The sequence below is a fragment of the Lepidochelys kempii genome, chromosome 1, assembly GCF_965140265.1.
Source record: "Lepidochelys kempii isolate rLepKem1 chromosome 1, rLepKem1.hap2, whole genome shotgun sequence".
NCBI lineage: Eukaryota > Metazoa > Chordata > Testudines > Cheloniidae > Lepidochelys > Lepidochelys kempii.
The window spans coordinates 49649438-49664585 of record NC_133256.1 but is presented as its reverse complement, the minus strand read 5'-3'; the positions used below and the strand labels follow the sequence as shown (position 1 = coordinate 49664585).

The 15148-nt window shown below is 37.8% G+C and overlaps 1 protein-coding gene across 6 annotated transcripts in view; it reads right to left on the bottom strand.

Moving 5' to 3' along the window:
• Nucleotides 1–15148, bottom strand: part of NBEA (neurobeachin) — an 848387-nt gene that overhangs the window by 406075 nt on the left and 427164 nt on the right. For all 6 annotated transcript variants that reach the window (XM_073341812.1, XM_073341823.1, XM_073341834.1 and 3 more), the window contains one exon: nt 3639–3700. In XM_073341812.1, coding sequence (XP_073197913.1) covers nt 3639–3700 — 62 coding nt within the window. The remainder of the gene's footprint in view (nt 1–3638; nt 3701–15148) is intronic.

Here is a 15148-nt window from a genome sequence, read left to right as displayed (position 1 = left end):
AAATCTATATCTGCTACATATCAAAGAAGAAAATATAATGAAAAAAACTAATGTAAAGCACTTTTTAAAAAAATTCTATGGTTTGAGAAATCTGCCACTCAAGGCAGCATCACAGCTGTGACATAGAGTACTAGGCAATGGGGAACAAAGACTATAATCAAGCACAGATCTTGTCAAAAATAACACATCTTCATCATTTTTATGTGAAAATATACTGCATCCAGGATGAGGATGCCTGCTTTATACAACATGCAAGTCATTACATATTACCAATTTTCCAGAAAAAAATATTTTAAGTATTTGAAGAACCATTTTTGTTCTATGTAAATATAAAAAGAAAATAAACCTAAAATTAATTTAGTTTTAGTCTAATAAAATGGGTGTTGTTATGGTTGGTTAAAAGAAAAAAAATACGGAAAGATATACCAAAAATACAGAGAATAGAAAACAATTCTTAAAACCAAATGATGCACTATAGCTACAGAAGTTCCTTAAAGCTTAAAATGTATTTTTCACAGAGACTCAGAATTCCTTTGGGGGAATGGACTTGATTGCATATCCTTCAGAGTCTAAAAGGCTACCCATATGAAATGAATTATCCATGACATGTACCTTCAGACATTTGTAATGTGATATTTCATGTAAATTTAGACCATACCTTGGACGTGAGCCACTGGCAATGTTAAGTTTATTCAGGAGCTCAGATAAGAAAAAAAATTCTGACATCCTCGCTAATCTGTAGTCGTTAACATGGAATTTCTAACATAAAGAGCATAAAAGCATCTAATTTGCTGTAGCAAATGAAAGGAAAACAAACTTTGCATTTCCCTTTCCTTTTTCGATGTCTAAAGTTACCCTGTTCTAGGCAAACAAAATCTTACTTTTCAAAGGTTTCTAGATCATCTGTCTTTTGAAAGACAAAAATACACAAGGCAAACTTCTACAAGTAATCTGGAGAATGTAATACATTTTGAACACCCATTTTAAATAAAGATTTGCTCATGTTATCAAAAAAGCCGTAGTTACAACACAAATATTTAAAGAACACACAAAACATATAGTACTTCCAATCTGTATTTCTCAAATCATCTTATGGAGAAGGGCAGGTACCATTATCCCCATTTTATATAAAAATCAGTGGCAGCATTAAGAACTGAACCCAAGTCTCCTGACTCCCGGTTTTGTGGCATACACAGAAAACCACACTATCTCCCTATATGTAGTTTCTCAAAGTCTCTCTCCTCTTAGCCAATATTTTCAACTATTTTCTTCATGTTCAAATTCTTGAATATTTATTTAGTATTGACCTTTTTGACAGCTAGTTTTAAAATTAAACAGAACAGAAAGTCTATAAAATTACTTTATATAAAATATTGGGACTGCAGGTCTGGTGGCTTGGTGGCACTACTTGATGTCATACAACGTTCTGGTTAGATTCATTTTAGTAGTAGTATACTCAGGCTTGATAAAAAAGAGGGGAGAAGAGTTGTACCACTACATTAGAACCCACTGTTGATCATAGAATCATAGAATATCAGGGTTGGAAGGGACCCCATAAGGTCATCTAGTCCAACCCCCTGCTCAATTCCTATAGGAACATTTCATGCCATTCTGTCAGAAGGCAACAATATAGAAGGAAACAATGTAATGTTACAACAGCCATCTCTGAATTTCCTAGTGACAATGGGGTTCTAAACCTTCTTAATAGGATGCAAATGGAAGAATCCTTAAATGCTACGAAATGTCAGATTTGGGGGACACAGTAAAAATTCTTCTTTATGTGGGTGATTGGGTAGAGAGAGGAAAGCTTGTTTATACAAAAAACATTAAAATTCTTGGTAAAATAGAAACTGAATAAATAATTCTATTTTTTAAAAATCTGTGTACATGCTTTTTTCACCTTTGAAAACTGGACAGTTATACATTTTGAATCATTAAATAACTTTTCTAAAATGCATAAAATATCAAATTGATTTAGCTACATTTGTTAATAGCTTCACTAAGAAGTCTAAAGAAAAAGCATTGCAGAAAGAGCTTAAATTTCTCACTCTTCCTTTCAATCAATATTTGAGGCAAAGTTTCATCTCCAGGGCCCTTAATGGCAGGAATTCCTGGAGCCAGCAAATGAGTAATGTTAAACCTATGATTAGATGATGAGGCCATCAAAGACACTAGACCCTAATGCTACATTCCACTTTATTCCTGTGATTTGCAGTAAAACCAAAGACTAAGGGAGAAGGCATTGTAAGTTATTCCTTCCCTCAAGTAAAGGCTTCAAAAGCTGTTAAAAAAAAGCAGCATGACATGAAACTCAAAGGCCTTAATGGATCTTTTGGAATTTCCCTTGAACCCAGGACTTAAGCATTAGGTAACAAATTTTTCAAGTGCCCTGCAGGAGAAGGTTTGAAGTTCAAACCCCACTGAGGATTCCTGCCAGTGATGTATTTTTCTTTAACTTCTCCCTAACCAATATCCATCTTGGCTAAAAGAAAAACAGGATCTAATGATTTCCTTATGGGTACAGGCTCGAAGAAATGTAACCTACGGACTGGCAAACAGCAGGTAAGTTGGAAAAAAAGCAGCTACATTCAATTGTAAATATTACTAATTTTCAGCTCTCTGTACTTTTGACCAGTCTTCACTTAAGCTGTCACTAAATACTCATTGTTTGGGCATATTTCAAATATGCACAGTGGATTCTACAATACAAACTAAAAGCAAGTACAAGCTTAGTAATGGGGTGTGCGTGTGTGTGTATGTATCTATATAGGCACCTCATTTACACACTACTCTGTATACATTTAATTGTTATTTAGGCATTTTTGTGTGTGTGTGTTTGTTAAATAATATGAAATTAAAGCTTTGGAGAAAATTTAGAAGCTGTTTTGGGATTGGGGATCTAACAGGGTCATACATATTTGCTGTAGAAAATAAATGAAACCAAAGAATATTTGTTGATTCTTTAATACAACTACCTTTTACAAGATGACAGGTATGTATGAAATCTAGCCAGTAACACATTTTAAAGAAGTTCTTCAATTTAAAAATATTTTTAATGATTTTGTATTCTCAAATTTTTCATCTTTTTAGATTTCTCACAGAAACACTTAATTATGTTGAATAATTTGAATGTATGATATTGGAAAAATGGAAAATAAAAAAGATCCAAACATCTGAGGGATCATTAATAGCCATTTTACCCAGCTTTTTAAATACTGACCGAAAGCTTACATTAAATGTGCAATAACTTATGTCATATATCCTAGAGGTAAAAGTTAATGTCACTACATAATAACGTTTTAAAAATAGCTAATTCAGGAAGATAAAAATTTAATGTGAAATTATGACCAAAAATTCTGCATAACAGGATAAAGTATATCATGTATATGCATATATATTTTACACATAACTATTTAGAAAAGATTAGTTTGCATGTCAATATGAATGTACTGCTGCTCTACAACATGTACCAAGAAATTACACTGTACAGAAATGTGTGAGAAATGACATTTGTATTTGCATTGTATTCAAATAGAAAGAATGAAAAGAAAAAAATAAGCGAGAACAACAAACTCAAAATTTAGTAATATGTCACTGTGTGAAGAAACTAATACAATTAAAGCCAAAAAAAGTCTTACCTGTGAACAAAGCAGCATAACAAGTTCAACCACAGAAGTACTCGACTTCATGCAAACAAGGCCTGCAGGAAACAAACAATCAAAAGTGAATTAAAAAGGTTACTTATATTAAGTTGTCAAAACTCTGTGGTTTCATACATTCTATAAAACTGAATTTGTTTCCTTAAAACCAATCATTCCAATTTACTGAAACAAGTTTGAAGTGAAAATGGCCTTAAGAACTTTTGATTCAGGTATACATAAATGTACAGAAAGGAGCACACAACTGTTTAGAATCATCATTGTCATATGTAGGTCATAGGTTTTTATTTAATCATATTTTCTATTTAAAATAATTTTTTTTGAGGGTTAGTGCATTTCAGTGACTAGTACAGTAGAAGGCAATCTTACCCAAGAAAACTTCATAGAGAAATACATTGTGAATATACCACAACAATCTTTGGAGGTCTGAACCTACATAGACTTATGCATATGAATAACTTTAGTCACATACTCTTGTCTTTGCAGGATCAGACCCTTGTTTAGTAACTAGTTAGATTTTCTTTTGGAAAATTCCCCTTCATGTAGCTGAAAATATAAAAGGTATAGTTAAGGAAAATATGATTGCCATAATAGCTGTCATTTGTTTAATGTGCTTCTGAAATAATACAATTAACTACAGGCTTCCACTAAAATGTCTTAATATAAACGTTACTTTGTTTCCCCCAAAATATGGGTTGAAGATGTAAAAGAGAAATAAATTTTCTTAGTTACAGTGTCAGTAAAAATAAAATCAACACTTAGAATGATGAATGAATTTTGTCATCTGTAATTCTTAGATCAATCATTTATAAATTAAAGCAACATGAGCATAGTTAAATATACAGAACTTTATACTTAACTCTGAATAATTATTACAATATAATGTGTTCATATTTATTTGCAGCTTCAGAACTGTAGATTTCCTTTTGGAGAGAGAATCAGTGTCACATCTTTGCATGTAAAAGATACATTTTAAATAGTGGATTGATTCATTTGAAATACAATAGGCAAAAATACAATAGGAGAAAGGCAAAATTATTTTGTTGATTTTAAATATGGTAGTTTCAAATTTCAAAATTAAATAGGATATACATTCATTTTAGTAGTTTGGGACATAGACACGCTTCCTAGGATGTTGAATAAAAATGTCAAATATAGAAAAAGTTTCTTCATAGCACTAGTTACTAAATGGAAAGTTGAAAAGCAAATGGATTTGTTTTAAGTAGGTTTCAACAAACAGCCATTCAAGACAAAAGTACTCCTACACAATAACATGTATATTTATTGCAGGTAGTGGATAAATACTCTTTTGTGCCCACTTAGCTAACAACCCCATCCTTATTGTACTGTAAGACAGAACAAGCTGTAAGAAGCCACTAGTATTCCATTTTATCAGTTCTATGAGCAGACAGTTAACTAATGAAATAAGATGTAGATGTGAAAAGCTCATTTAGGGAGACAATTGCTGTAATTGATCAGCTATTCTTATGCTCAAGTGCTAGAGGATCAAAAAAAATTAATGGGACACTTTTCACCTGCAGGCTACCTCAACTATTTGAAACCTGACAAAGAAAAACTAAAGAGGATGACCAAACTATACAGCTAAATCAACACAATTAGCATGGATAATCTAAGTATTTCAAGACAGAATGTACTGTTTGCACCTATATAAATCCACCTTAGGTTCACTGGAATTCAAAATTCTGTTTCTGCCCCACATACATATTTCCTTTCAAAATTAAAACATTTGTCTTTCAGTGTGCGATTTAGGCAAAATAATTTATAAAAAAATAATTCCTGTTAAAGTAATTTTCTCAAAAATTACTTCTTGAACTATTAATTAATCCTTTAAAAAGAGAACAAATGTTTCCAGTCATCACATACAACTGAGTAGAATAAAGACAAGATAACTACATTAGATAAGTAGCTAGGTCTTCCTCTGTATACCTTTGATACATTTTCAAAAATAAACAGAGTGAACTATGTGGAAAATATTTTGTACACAGCACAAATATGCCCAATGCACATTTTTCTGTTTGTTTCATAACATTAGAAATGTCTGAAGTCCAAAGGCATTTTATAGTAGTTAAGTCATGTGCAGAGCTCTCACTGACATAGACAGTTTGGTGTATGGAACAAAAGTTGAACAAGACTCCATCTGACAGAAAGACAAAATTATTCTTCATTATTTCTATTATGCTAATAATTTAGTATCAGGGTCCTTTTGTATTAGGCAGTGTGCACACAACAAAATACCTGCCTAAAGGAACTTACAATCCATATTAGAGCAAATGTAGCTATTTGTAATATAAAAAGTTACCATAATTTATCAAACTTTGAAAAATCTTCCTTGTATTATTATTGGCTTAGTGAAGCGAGGCCCCACACTCTACTTCATAGCATTTATCTGTTTGTCTGGATGTAATATGATAACTTTGGAACACTGTGTCTGATCAATTCCAAAATTTCAGGTAGAACCCTATTGATTTGGGTGAGGGGAAAAAAAAAACAGACTGGGGAACTGAAGGACACAGAGCCTCTGACATCTGGTTAGCACACCAATCAGGTCTGTAATTGTCTATAGATCAAAGGCAGTTGATGACAGCTATTAAACACCTTTCATCATAATGCTGTTCCCACCCATCTCATTCCACTACATTTTAAAATGTTGACACCCTGAATGACTTATCTCTCAGACAGAAAAAAGGAAGTTATTTAACAAATTACAAATTGTAAATATTTAACCATTTACACATGAAAACAGGTGAGGAGGGAAGGCAGCTCACAGGAAGCCTGAGTGTGTGTGGAGTGTGTGTGTTGGGGGGGGGGGGCAGGGAGTGCAGTGATGCAAAGAGCCTCTGCCTACTGAATAGGAAGGCCACTTGTCTGGTTTTAACATAAGAACATAAAAGCGGCCATACTGGGTCAGACCAAAGGTCCATCTAGCCCAGCATCCTGTCTTCCGATAGTGGCCACTGCCAGGTATTCCAGAGGGAATGAACAGAACAGATAATCATCCAGGGATCCATTCCTGGCAGCCCTTACATTCCTTCCTTAGGAAGAGACAGGTATTAGTAATTTTGATCTGGATAGTCCTCTTATCGGGTGGTTTCTTCCATCTGGTTCTGAAACAAAACTGTACGTGGATTTCTCCCATATTGGACAGGGGAACACCACTTTGAAGAGCATGCAGTACGCACCCCCCCCCCAACCCCGCCCGTTGCGACCCTGCACACACCATGCCTGCAAGGGTCATGCCGGCAGGGGCAGGGCAGCACACTCTTCAAAATGACACCTCTCTGTCCAGCATAACCTCACATGTGCAGTCACACCAGCAAGGGTGGGCCATGCCGACAGAAGCAGGCCCACGTTATTCCCAGAATAGCAGAATGTCCGGTGTTCCAGGAATGTTTGAGTGGCCACACTACAAAGCAATGAAGTGTGCAACCCTCTAGACAAAGGTGGTCTAACAAAGGAAAAGTGAGGGGGATGCACAAAGCTTCTAGCATATAGCAGAGGGGGAAGTGGTGGGGCACACAGAGACCCTGCCATGGGGGCAGGGAGGATACACAGCACTTGCCATATGGAAGAGGACAGACTCGGAGGTACAGCAAGCCACTGGCATGGGTGGGAGAATAGAAAACCCTCATATGGAAGGAACTATATCCTGTGTCCAAAGAACTGGGGACATACAGAGCCCCTGGTATGAGGGAGTGGGGAGCAGATTTGCAGGGAGTCACTGAAATAGAGGGGAAAGGGAGGCAGGCACTCAGGGAGCTTGTGAAGGGGAACTGAAGGATGCAAGGAGCCCATAGTGTGTACAATGAGTTTGGCCTACTGAAGCAATCAAGCGTGCAACCCCTTCTAGCTACGATAGTACCCAGAGGCCCATGCTGATATTGGGGCTCCATTGTGCTAGGCACTGTACAAACACACAGGTAACACACATTTTTTTCCCCTGATGGGCTCACAATCTAAATAGCCAGGCAAAAGGTGGGAGAAAAGAAATTTTACCCCCATTTTACAGATAGGAAAGTAAGGCACAAAGTGATGGAGTCACTTCCCCAAAGATCACGCTGTGCCACAGATAGGAACAGAATCTGTGTCTCCTTAGACCCAGTCTTGTGCTTGACTTGCTAGCTTACCCTTCTTTAAATGAAATAAACATCATTCCACAGGCAATGCATGGGGGGAGTCAAGTGCCCCCCAAGATTGCTGCTTGGCTTGCTGCGGGGCAGGGGGAGAGGGGTTCTGTCCTCCTCCTGCTATGTCTACCCCGGTACACTCGGCCCCTCTCCCCAACAGCCAGGCCCGCCACTCAAGGTCACTGGTCTGTGCAGTGCAGCAGCTGCCTGAGAAAGTCTGGCTGGGCAGGCGGCGGCTTCCACTACTGGCTAAGGTCTGGCTGCCTGGGACAGGGACCAAGTGAGCCGGAGTCCCTTCTTCCCCCACCCGGCATGTTTCTGTCTCACTTGGCCCCTGTACCCGGCCCACCACTGCCTCCCCAGCTAGGCTCTCTCAGGCAGTCGCCATGCTGCACAGAGGAGTGACCTGGCGTGGCCAGCGTCAGCTGCATGAGAAGCGGCCCCGTCCCACTTCCTGCCCTGCCCGGCCACCAGGAAGAGCAGCCAAACGTGCTGGGGGGCAGGCGCAGTGAGAGAAAGACAAGCCCCCCTCTCCCTCCCACAGGTAACGTAGGGTGGGGAGAGCGTGTTGGCCCCAGGGTGGGTGCAGGGCAGGGAGGTCACTGGGCAGAGGAGACATGTGGGGCGGTCACATGTCCTCCCCTTTAGATTGTGTCCCGTCCCCCCCAGTCTGGGGAGGACAAGTCATCTGTGCATCATTCTTATTTCAGAGTGATTTTTAGAAATTATACAGTCATTAAATTGAGTACAGATTGCTACAGCAAATTAGAGGGATACAAAACTGTGGCTTTTGTGATTGTGGAAAACACACATCGATTCTTCCCCCTTCCTCCCCCCCCGTAGCTCCAGTGATAAAATGTGTTGTAATTTGAAAGAAATAACTAACTGTTGCCTGCGTTTTTCAGCTTTCGATGGGTTGTCCATATACAGTCTATATTAAATGCTATTAAAGAAGCTTAACATAATTATTAAAATACAAGTAGATACTTCTCGCATACATCAAGGTCTTTGTTCAACTGAATGGACTATATGCTGTCTCTATTTGCTCTTCTTAGTACTTTCTTCATAGTCTAGTCTCAGTTCATTAAATATAACCACCAAGTTCAGCAGTTTGATGGCAACAATGACCACATGTATGGATACAGTAACTGGGGGCACCAAGTGCACGACCTTAGCTAATCTGTAATAAATGATGTATGGCTGGTAATTAGTTGGAAATGCTCTGGTTTTTCAGTGCTCTTCAGTTGCCTCTTAATATATGGTAATTATTTCTTTTGCCATCACTGTGACCTATTAATGCATAAAAAAGATTAATTTCAACTTTACTACTTTAAGTTATGTCTGTGGCATTAATACAATGAAAGCTTCAAAACTTTAAACTCACCATGCAGAACTAGTCAATCTGTATGAATTTCTTTTTCTCAATAAATACAAAGGAGGATGATAACATCATTTTTTAAAAAAAACCTTATGAAAAAAGATCATGGTTTTGAATTTCTTTTTATTATTATTAATACAATGTGTGTAGGAGTCTAACTGAAATACCATCACTATTTCGTCTGGTCTTTATCAAGGTTTGTCTGCAGTTTCTTTCAATTATTTTACTTTGGGTTAACTTAAAACATTATTGAACTAGAATCAATTGTAATATTAGCATGGAAAAATGTTTTATATCCTTTATGGAACTTAGAAAAACTCTTAATAATTAACCAGATCATTAGAACCTGCAAATAACTAACTCAATTACAGTTCCTAATTTACTGAACAAGTCTCAGGTATGTTTATGCAGAGAGTGAGAAAGCAGCTTACTTATTATAGACTTAATTCACATAAAAAACTTGACACTCTCTCACCAACCCATGGCATATACTCAAAACTTAAGAAGGTCTATATAGAATATAAGCATGTGTGAAGAAACAAAGCTATATTATTGTTATATGCATTATTTTTATTACTATTTGGAAAGTGCATGAGATTAAGAATATTTGGAAATAAACATTGCTTAAATCTCAAATATTGAAAAAACTTGAACGGGATACACCTTTTCCTTTCCTCTTCTAACTTCTTATTGGCTATTTTTGATTTCTTTCCCACTCATATAGGGTTTTCCATGTCCTTGTAACAAACCTAAATTCCCTTAGTTTATCTGTAGGGATTGCTATTGAGTATCACAAGACACTCCCCTTCCACAGGAGCTGAGCGCTCTGTCTCCACCACAAGTCCCACAGTCCCACCTGGCCTGTATATCCAGGGATGGAATGGAAACCAAACATGGATCTCTCTACCTGACACAGCACAGATAATTACAACTGTCCAATTGTATTCAGCCTTTCCATTGTATTTTATTAGTGTTTATTAGAGATGGTTCACCAAAGTGGTGATGAAATTAGGTTTAGTCTGAGGGGTCGTATTGGTGACTGGAGCAGGATTAGTTTCGGGTTTAATGACATTAAATCTATTACAAACGTATTGTGAAATTTTGGTTGAAAATGGCAAAATGTTTCAAAATTAGCAGTTCTTGTAAGATTTCCTCCACCTGGGGCCAAAACCTTATGACTGTTTACTTGAGGGATTCTGGCCATATCCAAAGTGGAGCTAGAAAATAATCTTCCAGTTTTTGAATTTAGAAAAAACAAAAATGTTATGTGTGGGTTCACATCTGTAACCTTCCATTTCCCAACCTAACCTGACATTCAAAAGGGATTTGGATTCAATGCTCTGGCTTTGGCTCAACTGTAGTACTGACTCTGAGAGATACACGAAGGGTAAGCCAGTACTGAAGTGATTAAAGGTTGTATAGGGAAAACAAAGAGCTCAAGAAAGAGTGCAACAACAGAGATGGAAATGTTGGAAATGAGTGATATATGTACAAAATTAATTATTAATTGAAATGAGACAGCTTAACTCTTGGACAGGGAAAAAGTGTGAAAGGTTATTGGAAGGATGAGATGACTTAAGTCAGCTCACAGAGGATCACTGTAAGAGGTACTTGCCTGAGCCCAGCTCTGGAAAGACAATGAATTAAGCAGTACTTAATCAGTAGCCAGCAGTGGAAAAATCCTTCCCTGTTCAACTAACCCATAGCTTTTTATAGAAATATTGTTAACTTGGTACTGGTGGAATATTAGTGGCTCCCTGAATCAGGTGGGCTGTGCCTTCTCAAGGGAAAAGATGAAGGAATACTGGGAAAGATGATACAAAAGGAACATGCAGCAGGATATAACCCTTTGCAAGGCTTACATTGAAAGCTGGATTTCAGAACTGACAGTATCGCATAGCTTATATGTAATTGGGTTATGTTGGTGGGCTAGATTTGCCAATAGAGCAAAGCCTGTCAATGGTGGAAAATCTGCTGGGGAAATGCCAGCAGTGGCACAAACCAACTACAACCTCACATAACCTGGGGGTGGGGATGGGGTCACTGTAGTCTAAGAAGTTGGCACCAATCAAAAATGTGGCAGGTAGAGTCAGGGTCACTGACTGAGCACTGATCCTCAGCAGGTCTTGCTGGCAGAATTCCTATGGAGAGCCTCAGGGCAAAATAAATCGGCCCCTATGCTAGGCACCATGAGAGATGGGCTGCATAACCATCACAGCCTGATGCCCCCACAAGGGGTAAATCCCCAATAGAGTACAAGGGGCTGCTAATGAGAGGTGTAATTTAAGTGAATATAAATTTGACCCAGCGTTTTTATAGTTAATAAAAATTGTTATGTTTACATCTCAGTCTTGTCTGGTCCTGGTACCAAGTACTATACAACATGTGTAACTGTTATTCTCTGAAGTTAGTATCTTATATATAGAAAAGCCATCACCTTGTTTCTTAGGCCTGGTCTACACTGGCGGGGGAATCGATCTAAGTTACGCAACTTCAGTTATGTGAATAACGTAGCTGAAGTCGACGTACTTAGATCTACTTACTGCTGTGTCTTCACTGCGGTAGGTAGACTGCTGATGCTCCTCCGTCGACTCTGCCTATGCTTCTCGCTCCAGTGGAGTACTGGAGTCGACGGGAGAGCACTCAGCAGTTGATTTATTGCGTCTTCACTAGATGCGATAAATCGACTCCCGCTGGATCGATCACTCTGAAGGTAAGGATAGACATGCCCTTAGATATCAAATAGGTCACTGAGGAAGTATCTCTCAAAGTTTGTGGGGATTTCTGGAACTCCTATCTTAAGAACACTATTGTGAGCATTGATAGGTCATGTAAATAACACAAAATGCCTCAAATTGTCAGTTCAATTTGGGCTAAGATGTAAGAAACAGATCCTAATTCTAGTCTTACAGTAAAAAAGCATGTGGATTTCTACAAGATTCAAATACTCTTTCTAAAAGAAAGAAAACAGCTACATATCCTTATCCATTCTGGTTACTAAAGGGAACCTAAAGTAAAAACATAACATATATAGAATAGTAACATAATGGCAAAAAACCACAACAACACTGTGATTATAGGAAGGCCATTTAGTGTAATATATACAAAATTTACTCTTAAAAATTACAGGCTTTCACACTATCTCATGAGCTATAATGATGCAAATATTACAGAAATTGGTGCCACATTACTCTTAGGAATCCAGTCTCTCACTAGAATTTTTGTCCAAGATACATTAATGTGAATAGAAGTCTTATATATAATTCTCATTCATCAAATGGAGATGAAAACACTTAATCCATTAAAAAAACACCACAATTTAATTTATAACATTGCACAAAAGGGTTTTCAAACATCATCCATTTTGTCCTTTTCCACATCTGATAATTCTTCAGTAAAACATCAGTTACTGATGTTCTTAATGTATTATATTTGTGTTTCCCTCTTTTAGTAAAAATAGTTAGCTCCGGGCACCTTTGAACATATTTTGCAGTGATAGATTGTATTAATTTGTCTTCTCCAGCTGACATAAAGGGGGCAGATCTTCAGCTGGTGTAAACTGACATAGCTCAATCAAGAATCTATTAATATGACACGCACTAACCGCCAATGGTACAAAAAGCACCCTAAAAGATAGTTTTAAGGCACCAATTTTGGTGTCAACTGAAGGGAATGGGACCACTTTTGAAGCAAGGTGCTATTTAATATGAGTAAAAGTATCAGAATTTGGCCCTAAATTATTAACAGCAGAGCAACTAAATTCACATGTCTCAATCTAGTTCTTTTAGCACATCTATACCAGCAAATAAAAACCTAATGATCACACTTGAATTTCTTCTCATTCATATTCACTAATATTTCTTTGCCCACAGTTGATCTACCACTTTTGGACACAGTTCAAACTGACAGATAAGGAGTGGAACCAGCCGAGCTGCAAGCTGTTAGCATAGCACAGTCCTGAGGTCCTCATGCAGTTTTATAGATCCATAATTTTTTTAAGACCATTATGATTCCTGCACAACACAGACTACAGAAATTTACCTAGTAACTCCTCTATCTAGCCCCATAATTTGTGGATGAACTAAAGCTTATCTTTTAAAAAGACATCCAAACTTGAGTAAAGACTCAGTAATGGAGAATTTACCAACCCAAATCATAGTTATTTTGAAATATTTATTTTTGTTTTTCAGTTTCCTTTATTTCAATGACAGTAACCGTCCTGGTATTGTTATCAGCTCCCCATAAACCAGCATTGACATCACTCTGTCTCCTTCATTTGTCATCCTACATTTGTCTCCACAGACAGACAAATTCTTTTGCCCTCATTATTTATTATTTGTGATTTGCCATTATAAAAATGTCTCCATAGACCAGAGGTTCCCAAAATGTTTTTTGCTGAACCCTCTTTAGAAATTCATGACACATGTATGCCCCCTTTGTCACAGGGGAAAGGGGAGACTTAGATGGTGGTGAGTTCAGAGTCCGTGTGAAGGGGAAGGTAAAGGTGAAAATGCCAATGTGACCAGCATGTGTGCAGAAGAGCCTCACGTGCCCCATTCAAATCTCAGCTGCCCAGAGAGGCAACTGATGCACGGTGGCTCTGCAGACTCCCTGTGTGTATGTATGCATGCAGAGTGCAATGTCTTTGCTGTGGGGCCAGCACGTATGCATGGCACCACCATGGGAGTGGGGATGGGGATAGGGTGGGTGAGAGAGGAGGAAAAGGGAGTACGTTCTCACAAGGCTGTGGCTGTCGTGACAGTTGGCGGGGCAGCAGGTTGATGGCACTGTTAAGTAATGGTAACAGGGCCCCAGAGTGTTGGGATCCTGGGTTCAGCCTCCCCCAACTCACCCTGTCCCAGGGCACACAGGAGATAGGGTTGGATTAGCACTGGCTACCCTGAAGAAATAAAAAAAAAATCTTAAGCGGTGATGTCCTTGTGCTCTCCCGGTGATCTCATTGCACCACCCAGGGGTCTGTGCCCCACAGACAAACACCACAGTTAGCATAAAATAGTTTTGATCAAATGACCCACACCAATCAATGAAAAATAAGTGTAAAGACTAGACAATGTACTGTGTATGCTTAGCAGTTAATTTAAAAAGGTAAATGCCATTAGCACCTAAACTGCTAAGCAGGACAGAGTAAGGGGCATCTTTTTATACCTTTGTTGCAGTTCTTTTTTATTGTATAAAAATGTATCCAATTCTGGGGGAGTGGGAGTAGTTTGTTTTAATTTCTAAATAAAACAGGCTTGATAACTTCCTAACATTTATGCTCAAGTAACATTGACATGTGGTTAGACAACTTGTTTACCAAGTTTAAAACTGGTGCAATTTGAAACAGCTCAGCTACTAACCCTTCAACTACCAAATTGTATCTTAAAATGGAAAAAATAGCATTTAGCTAAGAATATGCATATAATTATTTTAAGTGTAGTAGCATGAGGCAAGTTAAATAGAATTCATGATCAATAGATTGTGAAATTAACTATGTATTACTGCTAATTTTTGTAAACGCCTTTTAACAAAAACTTTCTTTGAGTTATCCTTCCAAACTGTTCTAATTCAGGATTTAACCACACCTTCTCTGATTAGTAAGTCTTGGTTTTCCCTGGATGTGGTTTCATGAATCTGGGCTGTGTCCAAATGTTGATGCTTTTTCCTCCACACCATTTATAAAATCTAACTTTTTTCCTCTCTGTCTAGATAGCAAAAACTTTTGTGATCAATCTTGATTACTGCAACGTCCACCTTTATGGTCTTCCTGCCACCCACACGTTGACCCTACCTCAACTTCCTTGTAAAATATGGATGCTAATATTTTCTCCTGCATATCTTAATCCAATCACTACACTGCAAATGATACCAGTTTCAATACCCTTTTTCTGCGCATCTCAAACAACTGTTTCTTAAAGTATCAACTATTCTGTTCACAAACTTTGTGAACTTATTAGTGACCAATC